Source organism: Odocoileus virginianus, unplaced genomic scaffold (assembly GCF_023699985.2).
Source record: "Odocoileus virginianus isolate 20LAN1187 ecotype Illinois unplaced genomic scaffold, Ovbor_1.2 Unplaced_Contig_38, whole genome shotgun sequence".
NCBI lineage: Eukaryota > Metazoa > Chordata > Mammalia > Artiodactyla > Cervidae > Odocoileus > Odocoileus virginianus.
The window spans coordinates 314,384-341,402 of record NW_027224355.1 but is presented as its reverse complement, the minus strand read 5'-3'; the positions used below and the strand labels follow the sequence as shown (position 1 = coordinate 341,402).

Sequence of the window (27,019 nt, the reverse complement as noted above, 5' to 3'; positions counted from 1 at the left end):
TTTTTTCTCCCTACTTTTATGATTTCCTTTGCTTTTATAAGGAACCTAAGAGAAAAGCATGTATTTTGGATAAGTTAATGATTTTGTACTCTGTTGGTTATTGCCTCATATTGTATCTGTTTTTGTTTTGATGCAGGGACAAAGTTTTATAAAAGGTTTGCTCTTACAGATCTGAAAGTATCCCTACTTAGAGTAAAAAAAGAGAGGGCCTGAATTATCCAGAAGACCTTTTTATATGACATGTTGGCTTTGAAGAATCTATATATTATTTTGCCAAAAGCTTTTTTGTTCCTTTTATAGGCTAGAATATTAGACATGAATTATTTAGCATAGTTATACTTAATCCTTAGCATTTCCATTTCCTTTCTAGCCTTTATTTTCTTCTCTTCCAGCCAAAAAAGACCAGAAAAAAAAAGAACTTCTGATGTTTCAGTTTAAAGTAGGGTTCTTCTCACCAACTACTTCTGTTAATTCAAGAGGGCTAAATAAAGATAGGGGGATGTTAATGATTGGTATTTGGTGGCAAATATTTATCCATTTTGGATTTGAAGTGGGTGTCAATGGGGAGGAGCTGGTGAATAACTAGATAGGTTAGGAAGATAGGTTTGTTAGGAAGAGATATGTGAAAGGAGGAGACTTGGAAGAGGTATTCTGCTACCAGCAACTACCAAGTGTTATAGAAGTTTTTTCTCTGATCTGAGAAACCCAATTAAATGTGTCCCTGGGTTTCAGAGGGCAATATAGATGTTGTCTATTGTCATCTATCCTTCTACTTTTGCATTGCCTCAAGACATTGGCGCTGCTGGTTCATCCTTGCTCTGTTGCCAGATCAGCCCTTAGTCCCCCAGCCTCTCCCCATTCTCCTTTTCCTTCCCTGACAATGCCTGCAGGGTAGTAAGAAAGACAGTTTTGGAACTGAGAAATGAGGGACTGGGGACAAGGAGGATTTATTTTTTTATTCTCTAAATTCTTGCTACTCTGTTTCAGAATATATCTCCAGACAGTTGGGATTCCCAGTTTGAAAAATACTAGAGAATGACTTTTCTTCTGCCTCTTTTCCTTTGCAGGAAACTCATGAAATTGTGGCAATCAAGAAATTCAAGGACAGTGAAGGTATATATATATTTTTTTCTTTCTGTATTTAGTTTTTGTGAATAGAATATGGAAGAGATGAAATCTAGCTGATTAGACTCTGTTCCTTAGGTTTTAGAGTCTCAATCTCAGGAAGTATAATAAATATATCTTATTGATCATCATGCTTTGCTTTGAAACATCTAGTTCCTCTTGTGTGAATATTTTCAAATCTCATGATATCAGAAAATTCACTTTGTGTTTTAAAGAGACAGCATTGGAAATCTTGCTTCAAATGCTGGACAGAAGACATGCTATTTACACTGTTCTACATACTAACAGTTTAAAATGAGAAAACTTATTTGAGGTAAATACTTCCTGGGTTCATCCAAGTAGTGAGTGCTGTGTTAAAGGCTTTGGTATTGGTTACTGGGATCTCTGCTTCCTAGTTAGATGGAAATATAAAGATAAGTAGTATGTAGACAGTACAGAGGGAATGGTTTTATATTTAGAATAACTCATTGGGAAAAGAAAAGCTTTTCAAGAAGAAATACCGTACTTGGAGGCTTTGGTCACACATACAGACCATTTCAAATAGAGTATTAAATTTGCCTATACTGGGCGAGAAGGTTTAAAATAAAAGATTAACAGCAACAACAACAACAAAATAGTGTACACAGTGAAAGTAATGTACAGGAGAAAAAATAAAGCATTTCATTAGGCCATTAGGTTTTAAATCCAGACTATTATTGGCCATACAAATACAGCCAAGTAGTAAAACTGACTCCAAAGACAGACGTGGCCTCTAAGAAGATCCAGGTAGCTTTTTTTTTCAGGTTTTTTTGACAGAGACTCCAAGCAGAAATATTTTTTACCTCCTAACACAGTATTCTCATACATAATATCATACATATAAAACTGTAGGGAAAGTTTCACAAGGTTATTTTACTAATGTGAGGTTCTTCATTTTCTGTTCTTTCTTGCTCATATAAATTCATATAAGTACCTATTTTGGCATCAAATATTTTGATTTCACCACTAATGAGTCACAGCCTGCCATTTGAAAACTAGTGCTACAGGAGTGAGAGATCCCACCATAGCATCAACCGATCATATCTAGTTGGAAGCGTGACAATAGCATTCATATCCTACCTTCATCAGCACATAGCAACTGTGTACTGTCAGATACCAGCCTCTGTATTTGTGAACATTCACCACCCCTACCTTAGAGACTTAGCAAACATTAAATAGCAAATGGGCCTCACCAACACTTCCTAGGATAGAGACAGTAGTATTTGATGTAACCCAGCTCTGATGTGCTGGTTATGTGGAGCACATGCACGTCAGCTGGGAATTTTAGCCTTGTCTTGGCAGCCTTAAAGAGTAGGCCAAAAAAAAGTACTTTTAGCTTATTCTTTAAAAACAAAACCCAAAAAAGCCATACTTCAAATGATATACCTGTAGTCTAATAGGAAGCAATAGCCCCAGGCCAACCCACTAGGAGACCATTGGAAGTGAGCTCTTTGAGCAGTGGCTTTGGGCTAACCACAGGTGGCCAGGAGACAAATGGTGTTCTACTAAAAAGAGTGGTTGCAACAGTAGATCAAAGCATAACCTTTGCCTGCATATAAAAACTTCTGACTGTGCATTCATCTTGTAAGGCACATTGTCAACCATCAGTTACCACCAGAAATAATGTGTCATCAAATTTTTGAAAAGCAGTGCTATCTAGGCCACATATGTCATTGCTTTAAAAAAAAAAAACAGCATCCACTTCTTTACAACCTCTATCCTATAGAATACTAATTCTTAGCTTCAATTAAGTGATATATTTGACCCTACGTTAGAGTACCTTCAGATTGGCAATCAGTAGTGTATCTCTCTGGAGAATCCCAGGGACAGGGGAGCCTGGTGGGCTGCCGTCTATGGGGTCGCACAGAGTCGGACACTACTGAAGCGACTTAGCAGCAGCAGCAGTGTATCTGTTGAAATTCATTGAGCACTGGGGACTTCCTTGGCGGTCCAGTGGTTAAGACTCTGTACTTCCACTGCAGGGGCTTTGGGTGTGATCCCTGGTCAGGGAACTAACAGCACCATGCTGGATGGTATTGCCAAGAAAAAAATTTCACTGAGTACTGAACCAGGTGTTGTAAGAACAATGAAGGTAAATCAGGTCTGGATACTTTCAAGAAGCTTCTGACCAATTAGAATTAAGACCTGTAAATAGAAAGCAGTAAAAGAGGAGAAGCAGTCAGTGCCTGAATCACTTCGCATAATTTTGAGGTGAGAGAGATTGTTTCTAGTTGTGGCATCCCAGAACTGTATTGGTAGTCTAAACATTATGGGAAACATTTGATCAGTTCCTATTTCACTGAGCTGACAAAACACGAATCCACTCTGCCCTCATCTGTGCTGGGCCATTATCAGTTACTATACCTCAGAAGCATGCAGCCCCATCACTCACCCACCTTGCACCTGGACACTTTGTAGGCATGCCTGTACATACTTCTGGAGGGATACTTCCTAAATATTTCAGTGATAGAATCTGAAAATGTATCCAATTATTCCTAACTTCTCAGTTCCAGGCCTATCCTAGGCACACGTTCCTTTTATTTCCAGTTCTCCCTGAAGACCTAACACAGTCTTTTCTGTCTTTACCCTTTTCCTCCTGCCTGAGTATTACCGTGCTTAATGGAAAGCAAGGGAACATGTGCAGTTAACACCCTTTTAGAGTGTGAAGTGTACATAGATAGTCTAGTGTTGGTGAGGATGTCCATTCAACCCCTATGTAAACCACTTAATTCTGTATCAGTTTATCATCTTAAATTTTAGTCAAGCTAATTATAATTAAAAATATCATTTCAGGATAATATTGCCCTTATTGTCATATAGTTCCCATGAGTTTCCTTTATTAGTTACCCTGAATATATTCTTTTGATATTATGATACTGACTTTTCTAAATCCAGAATTTAAAAATCTTTGTGAAGGTAATGAAATAATTCTGTGAAAACATTGTTAAACTGAAATGGGATCTGAACTTGGTCTGACCCACATTCAAGCTAATCAAGTATTCTCATGCTAATGGTATCAAGGAATATTTTTTGAGTATAATCTTCTTTTAGTTTTAAAAGATTATGATAATGTCCTGTTTCTCGTTAAATTCATATGTATCCACAAATTTACATGAACCATTTTTTGAGCATCATTTTAAGGTAGACTGCTGTTTAGTTCAGGAAGTCGTTATTATCCTAGATTATTATTTAAAATGGAAACCAAAATTTTATAGTAAATAAAAAGTTAAATTGAGAGTTTTAAGTTGAAAAAAAAAGAAACTAAAATTATGAAAATAAGTTTACTTTATCTTATAGTTAATACAATTTAGATTATAATAGCAACTATGTACTGTTTCTTAGAGAAAAGAATCAAGTGTTATCTTTTGGCAGGGCTAGGTCAGTGAATGACTTTCACAATAAAAAGGTCATTAAAAAAAAAGGTCATTAAAAGTATACAAAAGGTTTTGTCACTTCTTTTTCAGTATGTTCCTGGTTTTTTTTTCCTTGTCTTCATCCTTGTCAGGTTTTTTTTTTTTTTTCTCTCCAATTAACTGGTATAACTCTTATCAGGTCATTTATCAGTGTCTTTGCTATGATTCTCCCTGAAAACCTTTGACACACTGGTGGGAATTAAAAACTCCTGTTAAAAGGAAGGAATGCTTGAGTGAAGACATTTTTATTTGAGATCCTTTCATTTGTTAATATTTTCTATTTTGATTACTTTTATTTGTTTATTCATCATCATAAATGTGGAGTCTCAGATAATGAATTCTTTTTTTTTTTAAGATAATGAATTCTTGATGATACCCTGAGTGATAGTATTATAAATGTGTCTATTAATATAAGTTTCCACAGGGAAACACTTAACTAATAAATACCTAACCAACCAGAAGTCTTCATAGAATTAATTCTGCTCAGTATGTATTTGTATTTTTCTGAGAAGAGAAAAAGGATTAGAGACCAAAAAGATACTAGAGATTATTTAGTTAAAAGGTACTTTTCAGGCTATGTATAATGATAAACTGAGGCTAATCCTCCTACCCTTGCTATAATTCCAGTCTTATACATTGAGATTTGATGTTCAGATGATAATCTTCTATCACTTTGGATCAGCATTCTCTTATGTGCCAGTGTCTACCATGCTCAATTTAAATAATACAAGAGCACTAATTTAGATAGCTTTGGACCAGCACCGGGCTTCCCTGGTGGCTCAGATGGTAAAGCGTCTGCCTGCAATGTGGGAGACCCGGGTTCAATCCTGGGTCGGGAAGATCCCCTGGAGAAGGAAATGGCAACCTACTCCAGTACTCTTGCCTGGAAAATTCCATGGACAGAGGAGCCTGGTAGGCTACAGTCCATGGGGTCGCAAAGAGTCGGACACGACTGAGTGACTTCACTTTCACTTTGGACCAGCAAGAATTAAAAACACTGTTCAACCTTTAATTAAAGGAGTCCTGTGGTCTAAAATTTATTTTTGACAAACTTTTGAATCATCTGATGTGATAGTACCTTTTGTTTATTCTAACTTCTCGGCCCTTCCTGAATGTACGGGTGATAGGGTGAGGAGAGATCCTCCTCACTTGTCATTGGGCCTCCATACATATCAAGGAGGCTAACTTTCAGGGAGTTGTGTAGTAGTCTATGGCTAAGATAGGATTTAGGCTATGTCTTTGCTTTTCTATCAAAATTGCTTGCATTTCATATCTTGCTCCTGTTTATGTTTTCTATAGGTAAATATTTTACCTTGGAATGGACATAGTTGTTCTTACTCATGAGAAAATGTTTAATTGATCATTCTTTCCTCAAGTTTATGTTGTCCTTATTTTTACTCAGACACTAGAAAGTTCTATTCTGATCTCAGAATCAAGGGAACTCTGGTCTCTTATTTTGTATACTTGTACAAAACAAGGGTTCATAATCTTTAAATTCAAGAATCTGATTTCTTATAAGAGAGGCCTTGAGACAGACTGTCCAACCCTCGGTTAAACAGATGAATCAGTTCACTAAGTTTGAGCTAGTCATGATTTCACCACACTTATTTTTAATGACCAAAATGGATCTCTTTCAAACTTCAGGGATTCTTCTTGGATTTGGTGAACCTTTTGCACCTTTCATGTTTTAATCCATTTCCATTGTGCTTTATCTGGCCTTCATCTCTGAAGATGTAAAAATTCTCATTATTTTTGGTATATATGACAGCAACACCACCATTCAACACCACCCCCACCCCCACCACCCCCCCCCTCCCCGCCCCGGCCGTTTTTCTTGCTTCCTGTTGATGTTCCTTCAGTCAAGGCATCCAGACTCAAAAATGGCACCGCTATGGTTTTGTACAATGATGGCTTGACTTTTCCTCGCAGAGTACCTGTTTAAAGTCCATTTTGGGGTGTCTCTTTGGTTATACAAAAGTGTCAAGTTTGTGATTTCATAAAGTAGGTTATAGTTATTTCTAGACTTCTTTTCCAAGCCCACAGTTCTTTAAAAATAGAGTTTCAGAAGAGTTTCTGCTCATCTTTAGATTTTTCTCTTTTCATCATTTATCTTTGCATTTCTTTTGCTTCTGTGATCTTTCTTCTTAAAAATTGTTTTCTTTTACTTTGTATCTCCCTCCTTGACTTTTACATGTGTTAACTTTCAGCCTTGCTGGCAAGTTTAGAAATAGGTTAGTTGTTGTTTTTTTTTTTTTTTAATTGTCATTTTTCTGGCCCTACTATTTAGTCATCATTCAGTAGAATTTACAGAACTTTGTCAGAAGCACTACCTGTACTAAGCTAAATACCTTCCATGGTAATTGATGACCAGGTCTATCAGCATGCATATAAGCAGGAATCACATGGTAGGGCCTTCAGCAGCATCTAGTAGAATGCTAACACTAGTTTACAGCTGAGGAACCACAGTAACTATTTGATTAACTGAGACTAAGACACAGACCCCAGGATCTTCATTGAGCTTCTCTTCCACTGACACTGTGCTGCTTTGCCATGTAGTGAAGCAGAAACAGTCTAGGCCTGAATTTGGGTGTTCCGACTCACTCTCCAAAGCTCACCCACTACCTTTACACCATGTCACCTCTATCCCTGTGTTCTACGTGGTGTGACATTCCCTTCACTTGCCCTGAGAAAGTTATTCTTTCTAGACTTGATTTCTTCATTTGTGAACTGGAGTAGCCTAGCCTAAATAAAGGGCTTCCCTGGTAGCTCAGATGGTAAAGAATCTGCCTGCAATGCAGGAGACCCGGGTTTGATCCCTAGGTTGGGAAGATCCCCTGGAGAAAATGGGCAACCCACTCCAGTATTCTTGCCTGGAGAATTCCATGGACAGAGGGAGCCTGGTGGGCTACAGTACATAGGGTTGCAAAGAGTCCAATGTGACTAACACACACACACACACAGCCTAAATAAAAAGCCATGAGATTATTTCAACTGGAAGGCAGGGGAAATTGTGCCCACTTCAGTGGATTATACATCTACCTTTAAAAATCTGCCTTACCAAGGATATACAATGGAAAAAAGACAACCTCTTTAACAAGTGGTGCTGGGAAAACTGGTCAACCACCTGTAAAAGAATGAAACTAGAACACTTTCTAACACCATACACAAAAATAAACTCAAAATGGATTAAAGATCTAAATGTAAGACCAGAAACTATAAAACTCCTAGAGGAGAACATAGGCAAAACACTCTCCGACATAAATCACAGCAGGATCCTCTATGACCCACATCCCAGAATTTTAGAAACAAAAGCAAAAATAAACAAATGGGACCTAATGAAACTTAAAAGCTTTTGCACAACAAAGGAAACTATAAGCAAGGTGAAAAGACAGCCCTCAGATTGGGAGAAAATAATAGCAAGCGAAGCAACAGACAAAGGATTAATCTCAAAAATATACAAGCAACTCCTCCAGCTCAACTCCAGAAAAATAAATGACCCAATCAAAAAATGGGCCAAAGAACTCAACAGACATTTCTCCAAGGAAGACATACAGATGGCAAAAAAACACATGAAAAGATGCTCAACATCACTCATTATCAGAGAAATGCAAATCAAAACCACAATGAGGTACCATTATACGCCAGTCAGGATGGCTGCTATCCAAAAGTCTACAAGCAATAAATGCTGGAGAGGGTGTGGAGAAAAGGGAACCCTCTTACACTGTTGGTGGGAATGCAAATTAGTACAGCCACTATGGAAAACAGTGTGGAGATTTCTTAAAAAGCTGGAAATAGAACTGCCATATGACCCAGCAATCCCACTTCTGGGCATTCACACCAAGGAAACCAGATCTGAAAGAGACACGTGCACCCCAATGTTCATCGCAGCACTGTTTATAATTGCCAGGACATGGAAGCAACCTAGATGGGCATCAGCAGACGAATGGATAAGGAAGCTGTGGTACATATACACCATGGAATATTACTCAGCCATTAAAAAGAATTCATTTGAATCAGTTCTAATGAGATGGATGAAACTGGAGCCCATTATACAGAGCGAAGTAAGCCAGAAAGATAAAGACCATTACAGTATACTAACACATATATATGGACTTTAGAAAGATGGTAACGATAACCCTATATGCAAAACAGAAAAAGAGACTCAGATGTATAGAACAGACTTGTGGACTCTGGGAGAAGGCGAGGGTGGGATGTTTCAAGAGAACAACATCAAAACATGTATATTATCTAGGGTGAAACAGATAACCAGCCCAGGTTGGGTGCATGAGACAAGTGCTCGGGCCTGGTGCACTGGGAAGACCCAGAGGGATCGGGTGGAGAGGGAGGTGGGAGGGGGGACCGGGATGGGGAATACATGTAAATCCATGGCTAATTCATTTCAATGTATGACAAAAACCACTGCAATGATGTAAAGTAATTAGCCTCCAACTAATAAAAATAAATGGAAAAAAAAAAAAATATAAAGATTAATGAAATAAAAAAAAATTTAAAAATTAAAAAAAAAATCTGCCTTACTCAACAACTTTGCTACTTTCTGAACCTCTGAGGAGAGAAGCATGTATAAGTGGAATGTGCATTCCTCTTCCCCATAATCTAATCATTCAGTGCCACAATTTTCATCATAAAGCACATAGAGTAGGCCAGAAACCTTTAAAAGTACTCATAGGAACAAAAATAATGGAATTTCCAGATAATGAAGAGTGTGCATTTTTGCTTTCACTTACAGAATTAATAACTCCACTTTCTTCCTGTTCCCATTCATTACAATCTTAGTGCTGAAGTGCTTACCTCAACTTTTAATAACTGAGTGGCATAAATTAGAAGAACCTTCACTTCCTAAACAAGATGAGCTGCTTAAATGAGGTGGCTCTGCATACTAAGTGATTTTGTGACCTTCTTTTTGATGGTTTGTTTTTCTTTTCTCTTTAGCTGTTGTTTAGCAAAGTTAGTATAGATTCAAATGATAAATATATATATAACAAAGTACCAAAATTCAGTGGAGTTTAGGCTCATAATCAGTGAAATTTTAATGAAAAGAAATCATGGATTATTAGATTTGGAAAAGGCCATGGGACTTTTTAAGGTACTGTGTGGGTGTGGAGGCGTGTCCATTTGGTTATTTTATGAATGAAAAGTTAAATGGCTTGCCCAGAGTCACATGTTACATTGTTAGTTGGTTAAAAGGGTCCAAAATCTAGGTCTCCTGGATCCTACTTCAGTGTTGCTTCTATGATAGCCATGTTGCTTTGGCCATTTGGCTTTATCTGTTAGCAAAGTGAAACTGCCACAATTTGGTAATGATACAAAGGTACTTGTTTTTCAGTGCCAAGAATTCCCTAAGCTTTTGATTAGAAAAAGTATACCAGCTTTATTTACCTTTTACTTTGTTGCACCATTTATTTGTAACCAGCTCAAGCATAGCTTAGGGATGTTCTAATGACCAAATATATATGTGTTCTTGACCGTTGGTGCTGTCAGCTTTCTGGAGCCTTCATTTTTCATAGTCACATATTGTAGACTACTAGGAGCAGAGGTGAATAGGGAAAGTAAATTCAGTTTGTCTTACTGTCTGAAAAATGGCCCTTTCAAAGTTCTAGAGAGAGAAGCTTGAAAACACTGTCCTCAAAACTAGGAGGGCAAAGTGCCTTTTGTTTGATATCATATTGCTGCTTCCCGTGTTTTATGGGAATAAGAGCTAGCCACATATGGGCAAAGATTTCCTCGTAGCACCATCAAAAGCATTTGTGTAGGGAGTATTTATTGATCTCCTCTGTACCAGGTCCAGTCCTAGGTGGTTGGATGTGTGTTATTGAATACCAAGCAGAACTTAGACACGTTGTCCTAGAGCTCTCGGATTAGCAACGTTGGCCACGTAGATGGTAAACCAGTAAGCAAACAAATACATCAATAAAGATGATGGGAAGGTTTGTGAATGAAAAGTCAGAGTACTGAGATGAGTACTAATGGGGCTGGAGGCTTGCTTTGGTTGAGTGATCGAGTGACATTTAAACTAAAGCCTGAAGGAGCTAGCCGTGTAAAGAGTCTGGTAGTGTAATGAGGGTTCTCAGCAGAGGGAACAAGTTCAAAGGCCCTAAGGTTAAAAAATAAAGTTTGGGGCTCTTTTGGGAACCGAAAGACTAACATGAAGGTAGGGAGAGAAGGGCATGAGATGGGGGTGGAAACGCAGACAAGGACCAGGTCATGAGTAGTATAGTTGTCTCTTGCTGAATTACTTCCTTATTAGAAGACCATCTGTGTGGCAGTTTGTGTCTTAGAGATAGGTAGATTTTAGTTTGATTACCTCAACCTTGGGAATAACTCAGATGGAACAGCAGAGAAACAGGTTAGCCTTCTTCATAAGACTGGAGGCATTTAGCCTCCCTAGTCTTTAGCACTTCTGACAGTTACAAAACACCAATTCTCTGGCCCAGCCCCGGTTTGCAGAACAGCTGTACATCTGCCCCCACCACAAACCTCTAAGCTACTTTGGAAAGTCCTCTAATCACATCACATTCATTGCCCCTACTGCCAGGTGGCCCCCTGTTTCATGCTCCGACATGGGCCCCGTGAGGACCAGGTTTCCAGTTGACCCCCCTGATGTGGGTGGATTGGTTTACTGCCTGTGCCACTGTCCGCCTTTGCTACTGCTGCTTCCTGCCTTCTGATAGGCAGAATTCCTGTTCCAGGATTCTCCAGTAGTTTTCTTGAAGTAAGGAGAGTATTTCACTTGTGTAACCAGTTCATAAAAGAGCATTGGCTTTGTTTCCTGTTTATTGCAGGTACTTGGGGGGCTACTACAAAGCCCATGGTTTTATTATAGTCTCTTTTCTTTAAACTCAGTTTGAAGGGAGGGGGGTAGGGGAATTCCCTGGTGGTCCAGTGGTTATGACTTGGCATTTTCACTGCCAGGTCCTGGATTCAGTCCCTGGTCCAGGAACTAAGATCCTGAACTGTGTGGGGCAACCATAATCTCAGAGGTACTGCTGGCCTTGCATTTAGGATCTCCCTTCCCTCTTTGGTCCCATTTAGGATCTTTTCTCTAGAAAACATCTCTTTTTTGAAGGCATCTTCGTCTTTCTCATCTCTGTCCCTCACCCTATTTTCTTCCTTCCCAGACATGCCTGAATGTGAGGGTCACACAGCTTAGACTTTCAAGCTAGGATTCTGACCATTACCCAAAACCTTGGAGCCATGTGTATTTTAGAATTCATAACTTTTAGATTTTAGAATGGAAATATGGCACGTCACTTTAGGATCCTGTGATCAGGTATTATTTCTAAAGCATAACATAAGAATTATTTATACTAAGTAGGTTAAACAAAGACTTATAAGTGGTTTCATGTTAGTTCAGGTTTTGCTCCTAAAGAGATTTGCCTTAAAGTTAGAAAAAAAAATATCAGTTTTTAGACTGATGTTTTTGGTTTTCGGAATGCCGATCAGGGATTAAGAACCTATATCCTTCCTAGTATATACATATGTAACCATGGCGGTTAGGATGTCCCAACTAAATCTAAAGCTATTATAAAAATTCCTTTAGCATGAAATAGTACCTTACTTGCTCTCCTGCCAATTGATCCATTAGAGTTAATGTGACTTCTGTCCTTCCTCTGTGTCTGAGAGTTCATCATGAGTGGAGTTAATGATACGAAAGGGTGTGTTGGTTCAGCCTAAGTTCTCCATCCCAGTACATTACACTACCTGGGGGTGGACAGATGGACATGCCACAGGAGGACAGCAGGAACTGGCAGCAGCCGCTGTTCAGAGAGATCAGTCACCCTTAGAGTTTCCTGCAGGTCGACTGTGAGCTGCACTATGGATGCGTGCAGGGCACGTGACCTCTGCTCACAGAGGTGACTTACGCAGCCTGGGGGATAAAATGCTCTCTTAAGCCAAAGCTTCAGGCCCAACCTGAAAATTTCAGCTGCTACGGATGCTGCATGGGAGCTCCTCAGCACAGTGATGTGATTGATTCCTTTTTACCCTTTTAAACTCCTTCCTGTGTATGTAGTGGTAGGGTTAACACGACAGTGGATTCCTATGTCGTATCTGTAAGTCTGTTTTCTATACACTATGCAGTAAAGAGTATGGGAAAATACAAGTAGAAAGTTAGGTTCGTGCTGGTCAAGTAAGCCTTTTCTTCTATAAATTTCTCATTCTTGATCCTTTCATCAAGAAAATCTGATATTTAAAAAAAAAAAAAGAAAATCTGATATTTGATATTCCATCCTTGGACTTCTTATGCAGAAGTACTCAAAGTGGAAAGTGAAATTGGTATGTTTTTATTGTTCTTAGAATTTCCTGAATAGTGGTTTGAAAGCTTTAATTTTACTCTATTCACCATTGTTTACATTCTAGAAAATGAAGAAGTCAAGGAAACGACTTTGCGAGAGCTTAAAATGCTTCGTACTCTCAAACAGGAAAACATTGTGGAGTTGAAGGAAGCCTTTCGTCGGAGGGGGAAATTGTACTTGGTGTTTGAGTATGTTGAAAAAGTAAGTCACTGACAGTAGAGATCTGCCTCATTCTTTTATTTAGCGCTCTTTCTGATGCTATTAAAGTATTATTGTTGAGTGTGACTTGTCATTGTGCTCTTAATCTGACTGTAAAAATGAAAGTATTACCCACAGTCATTAGAAATCCTGAAAAAATATTGAAGGATTTTGTAAGCTTTAACCATACAGAGATAATCTTAAATTTAAACAGTGTATTGATTTGGCTTCTGAAGTCTTAGACTCTATCTTCAACAAGTAATTTTTAGACTTGGTTTATTTTAATTAAACTTAAGCAAGGCCTCTGAGGGAGAGGCACATAAATTGACAGTGATGGTACAGGATGATGTAAGTATGTGTAAGATATCGCACAGGCACAGGGTGGGTATCTGAATCAGACTTAGATGGCTAATGAGTGGGCTCATGAAGCAGCCTTTTTGAATTGTCAGTGTTGTAGCTTTATTTGAGGGAAGAAGATGTGCCAGGAGCCAGAAGGTAAAGCTTGAGGAGGTAGATGAGACCACAAGTAAGAAATTAGAAGCGTGGGAGAAAGGAAGAAAAAGCACACATTGTTCAAGTTGTCTCTGTACTTGCTTTCACATTTTTATAATTGTTATTAACTCTTAGTGACAGTTTTAATCATATGACCTGAAGGGAAATGTCCAATGCAGTAAACAATATTGTATACCTATGAGTTTCTTGAACAGCAACTGACTTACAGCAGTTGGTTATTGTCAAGAACTGAAATAAGTGCTTTCACAAGAATAGAATAAACTGGAGCCAGACAGACCTTTCAGAGGTTTCCTTACTGAGTAAATAGGTGGCTACTGCTGATTTCCTGTGTTCTTATCTAAAATTAAGACTGGAGAGGTTTATCTTTGCTTTAGGTCAATTCCCAGGTGCTTTCTGTGTCATAAATGACAATATCACCACCAGCATCATCATCGTGAAATGGAAAGCAGAGTTGCCAAGACAGCTAACCAGTAATATGACTTTTCAATTAATTCAGCCTTTACAAATTATTTTTCTAATTAAATATATGTGTATATAATAATTTCATTACAAGCAAAACTTGAAAAAATATAAACTTTGTTGTCTTAAAACACTGTTTTATGTTGCTTTTCGAGAATCCGTTTAAAGGCTTCTTTTTTTGTGTTAATCTAGACGTTTTCCTAAGGGATCCTTCCCACTGGGGGAAAAAAACCCTGAAATTTGATATTTTTTAAAAAGTTATAAAAAAGGATTGCTGTAAAATCAGATGCTTATTTTTTAATTGTCAAAGATAATCATGTGATCTACAGTTTTGCTGCCAAATAATAAAATTTGGCCAGATCTATTTTAGTTATCTTTTTTATTTCTAATTCTACTCATGGTGATTGTTTACAATTTTGTATGAACAAATGGAGAAATCACCTATGTGTATCAGACAGTATGTAATGTCTGCAGTCTCTCTTCTGGTAAGTGGCAGAGCTGCATTCAGAACTCCAGTCTTCTGACCTCCAAGCCTGGGATTCTTGTGCTGGCCTTATGGTTTTTCAGTGGAAGGTGACCATCACCCTCCCATCAGTAGCAGTGCCTAATGATTGACAGTGAATCTTAAGAGGGCAAGGAGAAAGATGCTCTTAGGGGTAGGGGGTTGTAACAGAGACGCAAGATTACAGTGGCTTAAACAAAACAGAAGTTTCTGTCTCAAGTACGAATACAGAGGTAGATGGGTATGGTACCTCTGCTCTACAGCTGCAGGAGATCCCAGGTGGCTTCCGCCTTTGTGGTCTGCCACCCCTCAGAAGTGGCCCTTGTCCTCAAGGTCAGGATGGAGCTTCAGCTGTCACATCCCATTGGCCAGGACTTGGCTGCATGGCCATACTAGCTGCAAGGCGGAGGAAAACGTACTCTTCTTTCTGGGCATTTATGCATCCACTTATAAGACGAATTACTCTAGTAAGGGGAGAATGGGTATTGGGGGACATTTCTCTCTATGAGTGAGGAATTTAGAATTGATTAGTAAATGAGCCATACAATTTATGTTCTTTATTACAAAGCCCTTTTACTCCTCATGTGCATTTGTTAATTGAAAAAGATAATTCCAGGGGAGAATCCCTAAAAAGTGACACATATATGCTTTAACCATTTTATTTTAACTTAAGACTTATCAATATACATTCATTTCCCACATTCTCTTCAGAAGTGGGTATTGATCTTCTGGTTGGATTTCTGATGGGCTTTCTTACATACATTCTACCCTTAATGCATCAGTGATATCCTGTGTCAGCTTCTTTAAAGTGAAGTGAAAACTTAAAAAACATTGCAAAGTAGTCTCAGTGCAGAATCCTTACCACCACCACTGTCCCTTGCCAGTGTTTTCTAGTTGCATTCACATTTGATTAGATAGCATTATGTGTAGTGGCTTTCTTTTAAGTCTTTCCAAATTATTAAACTTCACTTTCTTATAAACAGCAAACCTCTTTTTTAAAAACATTATTTAGTTGGCTTATATGATACATAATTATATTAAAATAACATATATCTGTTATAAATAGGTATGAGAGTATTATAAGCAAGCAGCTGATTGGTTATATATATGCAACTTGACTGGCGGGGGCAAAATTGTAGATCAACTTTTTGGTCTTAGGACTGCTTTACATTCTTAACTTTACTGGGAACCCTAATCTCTTTGTATTTATGTGGGTTTTATCTATTAATATTTATCATATTAGAAGTCAAAACTGAAGAATATAAAAATACTGATTCATTTAAAATAACAATAATAAACCCATTGTCTGTTAACATAAATGTTTGTGTATCAGTCATTCTTTCAAGTAAAAAATGATATGCCTCAAGAAAAATGACTAGTTCAGTTTATAACTTGATTACCCAAGTGCTTTTCCCCAAGACAGCTAGCATACTTTGATATGCAGCAGAAGTGGTTTAGTTGTATTCCTCATTTTATCATGTAGATTCTTGAAAAGACAAGTACTCAAGAACTGAAATTGAATAAATATTATAATTTTTACTGCTTCATCAAAAACATCCTTTACTGAAATTGACCTTTTCCTTTTTTTTTAATGTAAGGGTGTGGCATTGAAGAATCTAATTCTTTGATTCATGCTAACGTGCCACCAGTGTAAATGCCAACACAGTGAAAAAGGCAAACAGCTGAGTGCTGTTATGAATATAGTTTTGACTTCATGGGTCCTCTGAGACAGCGCCACTCCTGGAGATCCACAAATTACACTTTGAGAACTGGTGTCCTAGATTTCATCTACAAACAGTAAACTCTAACCATTCTATAGACCTTAATCTTGTGCTTTACAGAGGAAATGGAGGATATTTAGTTAATCTGGAAATTTACTGGAAATTGATTAAGTGGAATTTCTACTTAAACAATGTGCATGAATTTTAGAATGGTCTCTGACTCCAGACTAAGATTTTTGCATATTGATTTGTTTGGAGTCTGTGAATTTTTATTTCAGCAGTATTTTGTAGCCTTTTAAAATGTTTGTTCTGATTATATTGACTACTGGTAATCTTAGGGATCATTTAAGAATATTTTCCAGGTCTTCCAGAAATATTTCAAAGCTTGATCTTACTGTGAAGTTCTATCAGAGATGCACAGTGCACTATGTTAAAATGACTATTTCCTCTCTCCATATATTACAGTGTCTTTTCCCTACTTTGTGTTGTTTTTCCCTCAAAATTAGGCTTAAATGATTCCTGATAGGTTTCAGAGAGTGAAGAGTACACAGGAATATTATTGGAGACAGCATTGGGGAGTAGCAAAATCTGAATTTCTTTAAAAAAGAGAACCTTGATTTAATATAGTATCCTGCTTCAGCATGAAAAAGATTATAGATGGAAAGCAAAGCAATTTTTTAAAAAATATATTCTGTGTATTAGATGAATTATCATCCAAGATGCTTTAAAAATTTTTAATACATAATTTGTGGGCCTACCTAATTTTGGAGATCAATGGCTCTCTATTTAATTTTTAGAATATGCTTGAATTGCTGGAAGAAATGCCAAATGGAGTTCCACCTGAAAAAGTAAAAAGTTATATCTATCAGCTAATCAAAGCTATTCACTGGTGCCATAAGAATGATATTGTTCATCGAGGTAAGTATGGAATTTTCAAAATGGAAAATATTAAAATAGCAAATAAAATTACAAAATATTTCACATAGGCATTGACATTCTGTTTAAATTAAATACATTTTGAAGGTATAGGATATTTGAGCTCCAGGTCTCCTTTCCTATCATCAAAAGGATGGACTGCACATTTATTTGGGTATTATGGTGAGATATCCATGTTTGTATAACCAGATCTGGTTTCAACAGTATAAGTACCTAGTGATAAAAAGAATTCAACAAATGCAAACTTTGCAGTTTGCTTGGTGAGGGCAACGACCTTCTCCATTGCCTTTTGGTCCTGCAGATAGACCTGGTAACGTGAAACAAGCCAGAATCAGACTTTAGAGGTGATGCTAAGTGACTGGCCCCCATTGACAGTCCCTTCTCATTCTCTGTTCAACCAAGATCTCTAGTATGTACCTTTACTTCCTGATTTTCCCTGCCTGTTACTAGAAAGTGCCCATTGTTTTCAGGTTTTAGGCATGATCAACCTTGCGTAAAGGCCATGATTATACTTCCATAAACTGTTTTATTTTGTCCTCTCTTGCCATGAGGTGGGTGGTTTATAGCAATAAAAGAGAAATTACTTGCTCAGCACCATCTTTAACTCTACACTGTTTATCTTTTCCTGATAATCTCTTGCATTCAAGAGTCACGCATTGAACAATAATGAAGCTAAAAAATGTTTGTCAGAAAATGTTGCAGTATCCATTTCTTATCTTTGAATTATCAGGCAAATGGATACTACATTTTAGTGTTTCTAAATAGACACAGAAGGATATTATTTTAAAAATAGTTTCACATTAAGAATAGCTTAAAGGTCATGTGAAAAAGGCCAACTCCTATTATTTCTGGAAAGAAACAGTTTGTTATTTGTCTTCCATTTGACTTTCATAGTGGTTACTTTATGAAAGTTGTTGGCAGCATGGAGAGATGGCCTGGTCACCTGGACATCTAGTGTCTAGGATAATGATTCTAATAACAGTCTCTGCTACAGTTTGAGGATATTAATAAGGAACTGATTTAGCTGCATTTCCATAGTGATGCTGTAATTTGGCTAAGTGTATAGTGAATTAATGGTTGTGAATTAGCGGTAGAAACTGAAATCTACAGATTCTGAAATCTGATCTGAAATGGTTCAGATGGTTCTGAAATCTACAGATCTCACCCCTACCTCTTCCCTTTCTCCATTTTCACTTCTACCATATAATGTAGATGATGAGTACTCTAAGAATAGAATTGTGAGAGGCCTCCAAAGGGATGAATTAAACTGCATCTTCTGTGTATTTCTACTCCTTAACTCCCACCACATCTTCAGAAGTTCCATGGAAAAAATGAGAAATCTTATCTTGACTCATCCAGCATAGCTTCAACACTAGATATTTATGATCGTGAACCACACAGAGAAGCTAAACAGATATATAAATAATAGAAATTATATAGAAAATCATAACAGACAATGGATCTTCTATGTATTTTTCCCTCCAGTAAATACAGTGCTATCTACTTAGTCTGTATGTGTTTTTAAAGTATCTTATGGGTGTAAACATTTTATACTTTATCTCCCAAAATTTGTATTATTAGTATTTTATAAAGTAAAAATAGTTCCTTGAAATGTGGTAACCTAGGTTCCGTCATCCTTAAATTCCTTTCAGAGATCCAGTCAATGCCTTTAAGATTTAAGGGGAAAAATATTTTTGAAATTGTGGTCTGCATATTTCTCAAAATGAAATTAATTGAAACTTTTGTGTACTGTTATAAAATGTGTTACTCTGCTTTTTACTACCACAGTTTTCTGTTCAGATTACTCTGTTTCTAATTAAGTGCCATTATAGTGATCTACCAGTGTCAATCAGTAGTACATGGTCCATTTTTTAATAATTGTTTTTTAATCTTGATACTCCAGATATAAAACCAGAAAATCTCTTAATCAGCCACAATGACGTTTTGAAACTGTGTGACTTTGGTAAGTTAAAAAGAAATTGAGTCCTGTAAATACAGAAGTAATTTAATATAACACATAGGTAGCTTTTACAGGTGTTTTAAAAGGTTTTTTTTTAAGTATTTTTTACCTTTTGACTTAAATTAGTGTATATTCATAAGCCCAGTATTTAGTGACCCCAGAGAAGGAATTTTCTAGAAAATACCATCATGACCTTCTGTCTTGAGTAGGATAAAAAAATTTTTTTAATATTTTAAATATTGATAGAAATTATTGTAGGCACAATCATAAACACTGAAAAATAACTATGTAAATATATATATATTATATATATGTGATAGTTATATATCTGTAAGGTTAAAAGACATTTTTAGAATGCTTCCATTTATCTCCTTTAAATGTTCAGTCAAGGTATTATTAATTGATTATGATATTCCAGCTCCTGGTTGAGTGTATAAGGAAGTTTTGAGTCATACTGTATCACAATAGAAAATTGTGTATTGTTTTTCGTATATATAAAATTCTGTATTATGTGCTATTAAAAATTTAAGTTAAAATAATTCAGAAAAGTTTTAAAATTATAGATTAGGTTTCTACATCATGGGTCACTTTATTTTAAAAAGTGATTTAAAATTTGAAAAATTTTACATTTTTGCCTAATCCATGTGCTAAAAAATAACTTTTAAAAAATGTTATTATTTCATATATTTAAATATAATCACAAATACAGTGTGAATCTCTATATATAAATGAAGAGGTTTCTCACTTATCTCCTCGTATCTTTATCTCTCTTTATCTCCTTATAAGGAAAAGTTAGATTAGTACTTAGAATATGGATTGCACAGGTGAGAGAAATTAGAAGCATTCTAAAAATTCACTTTGTAGAATGACCAGTTTTGGCCAGTGCAGTAATTGGAAGCATGTATAACTGTTTTCACTTATTGATTTTTAAGAGTTTGAATATTATAAACCTGTCTGCTTGTGGAAAAATGTTTTATAGGACTTAATTTTCTTAGTACTTTATGATAAGGAATATTGCAAAGAAGAGTCCTGCTATACCTAAACGTGTTAAGAAGTACTTAGGAGCTGAAATTGGTAAAGCAAGTTAGAAAAGAGGTGTGTGTAGAATAGTTAATAATGGTAAAAGAGTTTCCTTAGTTTAGCATCATTTTTTAAAAGACAATTTTACATTGTCAGGAAGTTCCGCATGGCAGCAACACATGTGGCATTCTGTGTCCTGTGCATCCCCAACAAAAAACTCCTAATTGTTTTCCCTCCCAGAGCATGTAGCTCCTTTGTCTGGCTTGAAGAATCCCAATAAAAAATATAAATATTTCTTCCAAATGTGTCTTATAAAGAAGTATTGATTAACTGAAGTTAGGGGTTTTGTTTTGTTGCTGTGATTATTTTTATTTTTTTACTCTTCTACTTTAAGAAACACTGGTTTCTAACTCTTGAAACTTTTTTTTAACTTTTTATCTCATATTGGAATATAGCCGGGTGGCACAGTGGTAAAGAATCTGCTTGCCAATGCAGGAGATGTGGGTTTGATCCCTGGGTCAGGAAGATCCCTTGGAGGAGGAAATGGCAACCCACTCCAATATTCTTGCCTGGAAAATTCCATGGACAGAGGAGCCTGGTGGGCTATAGTCCATGGGGTCACAAAGAGTCAGGTACAGCTGAGCACACACGCACACATGTGCACATAGCTGATAAACAGCATTGTGGGAGTTTCAGGTGAACAGCAAAGGGACTCAGCCATACATAAACATATGCCTTAACTTTCACCTTTTATTTTAATATTCTGGTTCTCTGTGACTATTTACAGTGAACCTATATTGCTTTTGGTGCATTAGATGGGTAATTAACTGACCCTCCAGTTTATTTTGTGGCCGCAAAACCTTTTGAAAGGATTGTTACTTGGGGAGGTGGGGGAGCAAGAGTCTGTAAGGTAATTAAGATATCCCTAATATGCTTCTCAGTTACATTAGGAGATAAAAATCATTTTGGCCTGCTTCATTTCCATCATTGCCAACCCTAACTGTTGTTGTTTACATAATGGTCGGAGCTGATCAGCACCAATAGATACAGAAATACTATCTAAGTCCCACATAGCTGAATTAATGAGTTATCTGCAACATGCTAATGTAACTTACATTACATTTTGGCTCTCATGGAGTCTTCATTTTGTAAGATTTGCATTTATTGGAAAAGCTGGTTTAAAAGTATGCTCTGAATGCTTATAAAGCATGCAGAGACTTTGAAAACATGGATTTCTTTATTAGAGAGAAGAGACTGGTTTTGTAGTGACTACATTGTATATTTTAGTTCACATATGAACAATGGACTAACTTTTTAAAATAATAAGGGCATGTTAATAAACAGTCCATTCAATAACAATCATTATATTCTTTTGATGTTCCTTTAAGATATTAATGTAGCACTGAAATATTTTGTCAGCATGAAATTAACTCTTTTTCAAAATTACACTTTTGGATTTTGCTGTCTTTCAGGTTTTGCTCGGAATCTATCAGAAGGAAATAATGCTAATTATACAGAATATGTGGCCACCAGGTGGTATCGGTCCCCAGAACTCTTACTTGGGTGAGTTACCTTCCCAGAATAGAATAACATCTACATATTTGTTGACCCTCTATTGTTAACTTTGAGATTATCTGTGGAAGATAAGAACTTGAGTTAATTAAATGCCAGTTACCTGTCGCAGTATAGCAAACCTAAAAACTTAATGGCATAAAACAAGCACCATTTTATTTGCTCATGATTCTGGGTGCCAGTGGATTGGGGGAATCAGCTATTTGAGTTCAACTGTCTGATTCTTCTGCTGGTCTCAAATGGAATTGCTCCTTTAGCTACAATCAGTCAACAAGTCATCTGGAGGCTGTTTGGTTTTAGGGAGCCTCAGCTGGGACAAAGCATCTCTGTTGCATGGGGACTCATCCTCCAGTAGGTTAGTCCAAGTTTCTTCACATAATAGCAGTAGAATTCCTGGAGCAGAGGGCAAGCCCAAGAGCAAAAGTGTTTTTTTCAAGCCTCTTTGCATGACTTTTGCCTCATTGGCCAAAGCATGTTACTTGTCTATGCTCTGATTCATGGGATGGAGGAATAAACTTGATGGGAGGAATGGCAGAGTCACATTACAAAGTGACAGGTATACAGAAATGGGGGAATTATTGCTGCCACCTTTGTTAATAGACTTGCACATTAAAAATGTGGATATCCACAGTTTGACATTCTGGCTTATCTGTTTGTTCATACATTCATTCATCCATGCATTCAGCAAATATTTCTGGAATATCTCTTATGCCTAGCCACTTTGCTATAAATATTAACCAACTGCCATTTTTCTTCCAAGCAGTGTAAATCCTGTTTGATGATAAATGGCTATTCAAACTAGTCCATTGATGATTTTCTCAGCAACACTGCCATATCCATCCACTTTGTGCCACCTTTCCACTTTCAGTGCTATAGCTACCAGGGCAACCATTTCATTCACCTATCAACACCAGAACCACATTATCTGATAAGATTCTTCCTTTTATTTATTAAAAAAATTTTTTTCCATATATTTATATTAGTTGGAGGCTAATTACTTTACAATATTGTAGGGGTTTTTGCCATACATTGATATGAATCAACCATGGATTTACATGTGTTCCTCATCCTGAAGATTCTTCCTTTTAATAAGTTTAAACTTTAGAGACTAAGAGGGGGCCTGTAGTCTTGGTCTCCATCACATATTCTCACTAATAATTCTCTATTTATTGTAGTCGTAGTATTTTCTTATTTATCCTAGATTGTATTTTCTTCTTCGGGACCATCAAAGAATTGAGGTAGAAGACACTCTCTACAAATAAAATTACACATGGTGGTAATGATAGCCATTGCATTAATTATAGGTTTCATCTCTTTTCTTTAGTGTGCCATATATGTATCTAGGGGACATGATAAATTTAATTTTTTAAAGATAATTTTTACAACATTGTAAATCAACTCTGCTTCAATAAAAAATTTTTTATCAGTAAATAAAGATACTTTATATATAATAGAAATATACATTTCTGTTTCTTCTGAAGATCATGATGACTATATATTTAAGTTACTCACTGAAAGATTATTTTGAAGTTAACAGTTGATTTCACAGTGTCTATTTGGTGTTAATTCTTATTTCATTGCGGACCTAGAGCCTATAAGAATTATCGGTGTCAGTTACTGAAAAGTTTACTATTTATTTTTAAAACAAAAGGTTGTGCTTCATCCTCTGAAATCAGTGGTGGCTAGTCACTTTATTATCCCTCCTTGGTTGGCTAGATTTTAGAATTTCTGTGTTCATTTTAAACTTGGATTTAGGATTGATTTTCTTTTGTGTCATCTGTGTTTCTTCTGTGTACCTCTGTCTGGACTCACTTGAATGAATTGTCCATTCATGTGTCCATTCTTTGGGGAGGGATTGGGAGTTTGAATTTACTGGGCAGGATTTGCCAAAGAAGAAATGAATTTGAAGTAAATCATTCTTAGCCCCCATCTGAGGATTCAAGTATGGTAGAGGGACTCATTATAATTTTGTCTATAAAATGTCCTTGAGTTCATTTTGAGGACAGCCTTAATGTGAAACTTTAGAGTGTTTGCTGCCTAATAGTACATTTTGGAAAACTGAAATTATATTTAGAGATATATGGGAGCTACCCAAAGTAGATGAGAGAACTCCAACTAATTTGAGCCAAATTGAATATTGCTAATTAAATGATTGTCAAGTACTAGTTGAAGAACCATATTATTTGTATAAAAATTCCATTGAAATCAGTTGATATTTGGTCAACATGTAGAATTTACAGATTTTTGTATATTTTCAAGATTTTGCCCTTGACATTCAAAGTAGTTACAGCTGCATAAATTATTCAAATTAGATGACATAAGAAAAAAATAGTTTATCATGGGTATGTAAAGATTTTCCATAAGTTTCTCCACCTAGCACAAGTTTTTCCTCTCTCATACTTGTATGAAAGAAAGATCGGTATCCTTCCCTTCCTAACAAGCTACCAAAAAGATCTAAATGAAGTTTCCTGATATGGTTCTTCTGTTTTTATGGGAGGAAATGAGATAAATAAAATATTGACTTATTGATATAATGATTTACTATCCTAGAAGCATACTCTGTTTTATGTTAAAAGTTCTTTAGAGTATTTGTTAAAAGTTTTATATTACTACTATAGTACTATGACACTCTGGAATTTCTTTCCTTGGTTTTTCAGATATTGTATTTTGGCTTTTCATTCTTAAGATTTAGATAATTTAAGTTTGAAATGAAAGAAAAATATAGTTTCTTAATCTGTCATATGTAATTTGACTTGAGGCTATAGATATTGAGGTATATACATAAAGCTTTTTTGGGGGATATGTAGATTTTATATCTAGCCTGTTAGTAACGGTAGTACTCCAAAAGCCCTCTGGTAAACTCATACCTTGAAAGATAGCTATGAATCCCTCAATTAGTGAAAAAAATGCTTTGAGGGAGATACCTGTCATAAAGCTTCATAAACAAAGGGTACAAATAGATTCAAGTAAATAATTCAATAAAGCTTAGCATAATCTTAGCTGTTTTGACTCTGTGCAATCAGAACAGGTTAAATATTAAATGTTTGTTTTTTAAGAAGACACATAAGTCAGTGGTACATTTTAATAGACTGAACTCAAAAAATGAGTCAGTATAACTTGTTGACATTTAAAGAGCTAAAGGATAATTACCTAGGAAATACATTTCTTGGGAGCGTTTCATTCTCCAGGTGAGTGCTAACTCATCAGACATGTGTGCTGCTGTTAGGGTTTATTATGCTATTAATAATCAACATATATATCTGGATATAAATAGATTTCAAATCAGTATATACTAACTAAATTGTTATTAAACTGATGGCTTTATTTGCTTACATTTATTCACTTGTGTTCTGAATTTCTACTTTGGTATCCATAATTCCTTTTTTTCAGCCTCACTTTTGTCCATGTGGTATTTTTAAATTCCTTAAATACCCAAATACGATTTAAATCTTGAATCTGTTCAAAATAGTTCGGAAATTATTAAAACTTATTCCTTCAGTTGTGAAGATAATCTCTCCCTTTGCTTTTCAGAGCTCCCTATGGAAAGTCTGTAGACATGTGGTCAGTTGGCTGTATTCTTGGGGAGCTTAGTGATGGACAGCCTTTATTTCCTGGAGAAAGTGAAATTGACCAACTTTTTACCATTCAGAAGGTGCTAGGACCACTTCCATCTGAGCAGATGAAACTCTTCTATAGTAATCCTCGCTTCCACGGGCTCCGGGTAAGAGGCTTTGCTAAAACCCAAATGGAATCAATACAGTAGTATTTAAATCATTGTTCATTGCACAATGAAATGCTAAGCTATCCATCGAGTACTTTTTCCTTTTCCATTACAGTGTTTATAATCCCCATTATGATATTTTATTTTTGAATTTTATAGGGTAGTTGTGAATTTTTATAAGTCTAAATTTGAAAGTGGGAACTGTTAATATTTTCCTCACTTGTAAGTTCCAGTTTTTCAAACTCTTTTTTAGTGTATGCATTATTCTAAACTTTGGTTATCTCAGATTGTTTCTTTATGCAAAATACTTAGCATCCTCAAAAGATTGAGAAATGTATAAATGGCTACTGATTATTTGAGCAAACATTTGTGGTGATTTGAGGAAGATTATGAATACTCATATTCTGCAGAGTTAAAGGTGCTGTTCTAGTGAGAATGACCTGTTTAGTGAAACATCATATCTTTTCAAACTAGGGTTTGGCCTTAGGCAGCCTTTTCTAGACTTGCTAACTTTGTGCTAAACTTGATTTCAGAAAATATGCTAAAAAGAGTCTTAAAGTATAAACTTTCCACAAGTGAGGGACATCTTACTGGAGTGGCCAGTTATAGGTTGCTTCTCTGTTCCATCTACCCCCAAAGCTACTTTTTCCATTTTCAACTACCCTGTTTGGGCCAACATGCCAGTTGGTGGCCTTTGTGGGAACTATAAAGTAAGCTCCCCACCATTTCTTTTCTTTCTCTTAAATGCATAATTCTCAAACCATGTTTTCTTGACATTTACAGAGCACTTTGTTTTTTTCCTTTAACTTTCTGCCCTCAATTCATTTCACTTTGAAGAGCACCCCTCCTCACACATGAATGCCCAACACAGTATCCCTCCTGCTAGGCTCAATGAGTGTGGAAGAAAGAAAGGAATAGAAGTGCAAGCATTTCTTTCATCCCCTTCCTGCTTTCGCTCTCTTCCAAATCTGTCTGAGTTACCTCAGGCAAGTTTCTCTTTTCTCCTTTTACTTTTGCTTTTGTAAGCCGAAAAAGAGCCAAATTATGACAATTAATTAGGGTACAAATAGTTCAACAGTTATTGAGCATTTGTCATACTAGATGTTGAAAATATGAAAATAAATAGGACTTGCCCTCAGTCCAGCAACAAAGGAAAATCTATTCAGAAATAAAGTAAAATCACTGCAGATGGTGACTGCAGCCATGAAATTAAAAGACCCTTGCTCCTTGGAAGAAAAGCTATGACAAACCTAGACAGCATATTAAAAGCAGAGACATTACTTTGCCGAAAAAGGTCCATGTAGTCAAAGCTATGTTTTTTCCAGTAGTCATGTATGGATAGAAGATGAGATGGTTGGATGGCATCACTGACTCAATGAGTTTGGGTGGACCCTGGGAGTTGGTGATGGACAGGGAGGCCTGGCGTGCTGCGGTTCATGGGGTCGCAAAGAGTCAGACACAACTGAGCAACTGAACTGAACTGAACCTCTTGAGAGTCCCTTGGACTGCAAGGAGATCAAACCAGTCAATCCTAAAGGAAATCAACCTG

At 36.4% G+C, this 27,019-nt stretch overlaps 1 protein-coding gene across 2 annotated transcripts in view; it reads left to right on the top strand.

Moving 5' to 3' along the window:
- The window catches only part of CDKL5 (cyclin dependent kinase like 5), a 173,532-nt gene that overhangs the window by 108,403 nt on the left and 38,110 nt on the right, over nucleotides 1-27,019 (top strand). For both annotated transcript variants that reach the window (XM_070464635.1, XM_070464636.1), the window contains exons 4-9: nucleotides 1,068-1,113; nucleotides 12,933-13,069; nucleotides 17,059-17,179; nucleotides 19,101-19,160; nucleotides 21,650-21,740; nucleotides 25,281-25,470. In XM_070464635.1, the coding sequence (XP_070320736.1) occupies nucleotides 1,068-1,113; nucleotides 12,933-13,069; nucleotides 17,059-17,179; nucleotides 19,101-19,160; nucleotides 21,650-21,740; nucleotides 25,281-25,470 (645 nt within the window). The remainder of the gene's footprint in view (nucleotides 1-1,067; nucleotides 1,114-12,932; nucleotides 13,070-17,058; nucleotides 17,180-19,100; nucleotides 19,161-21,649; nucleotides 21,741-25,280; nucleotides 25,471-27,019) is intronic.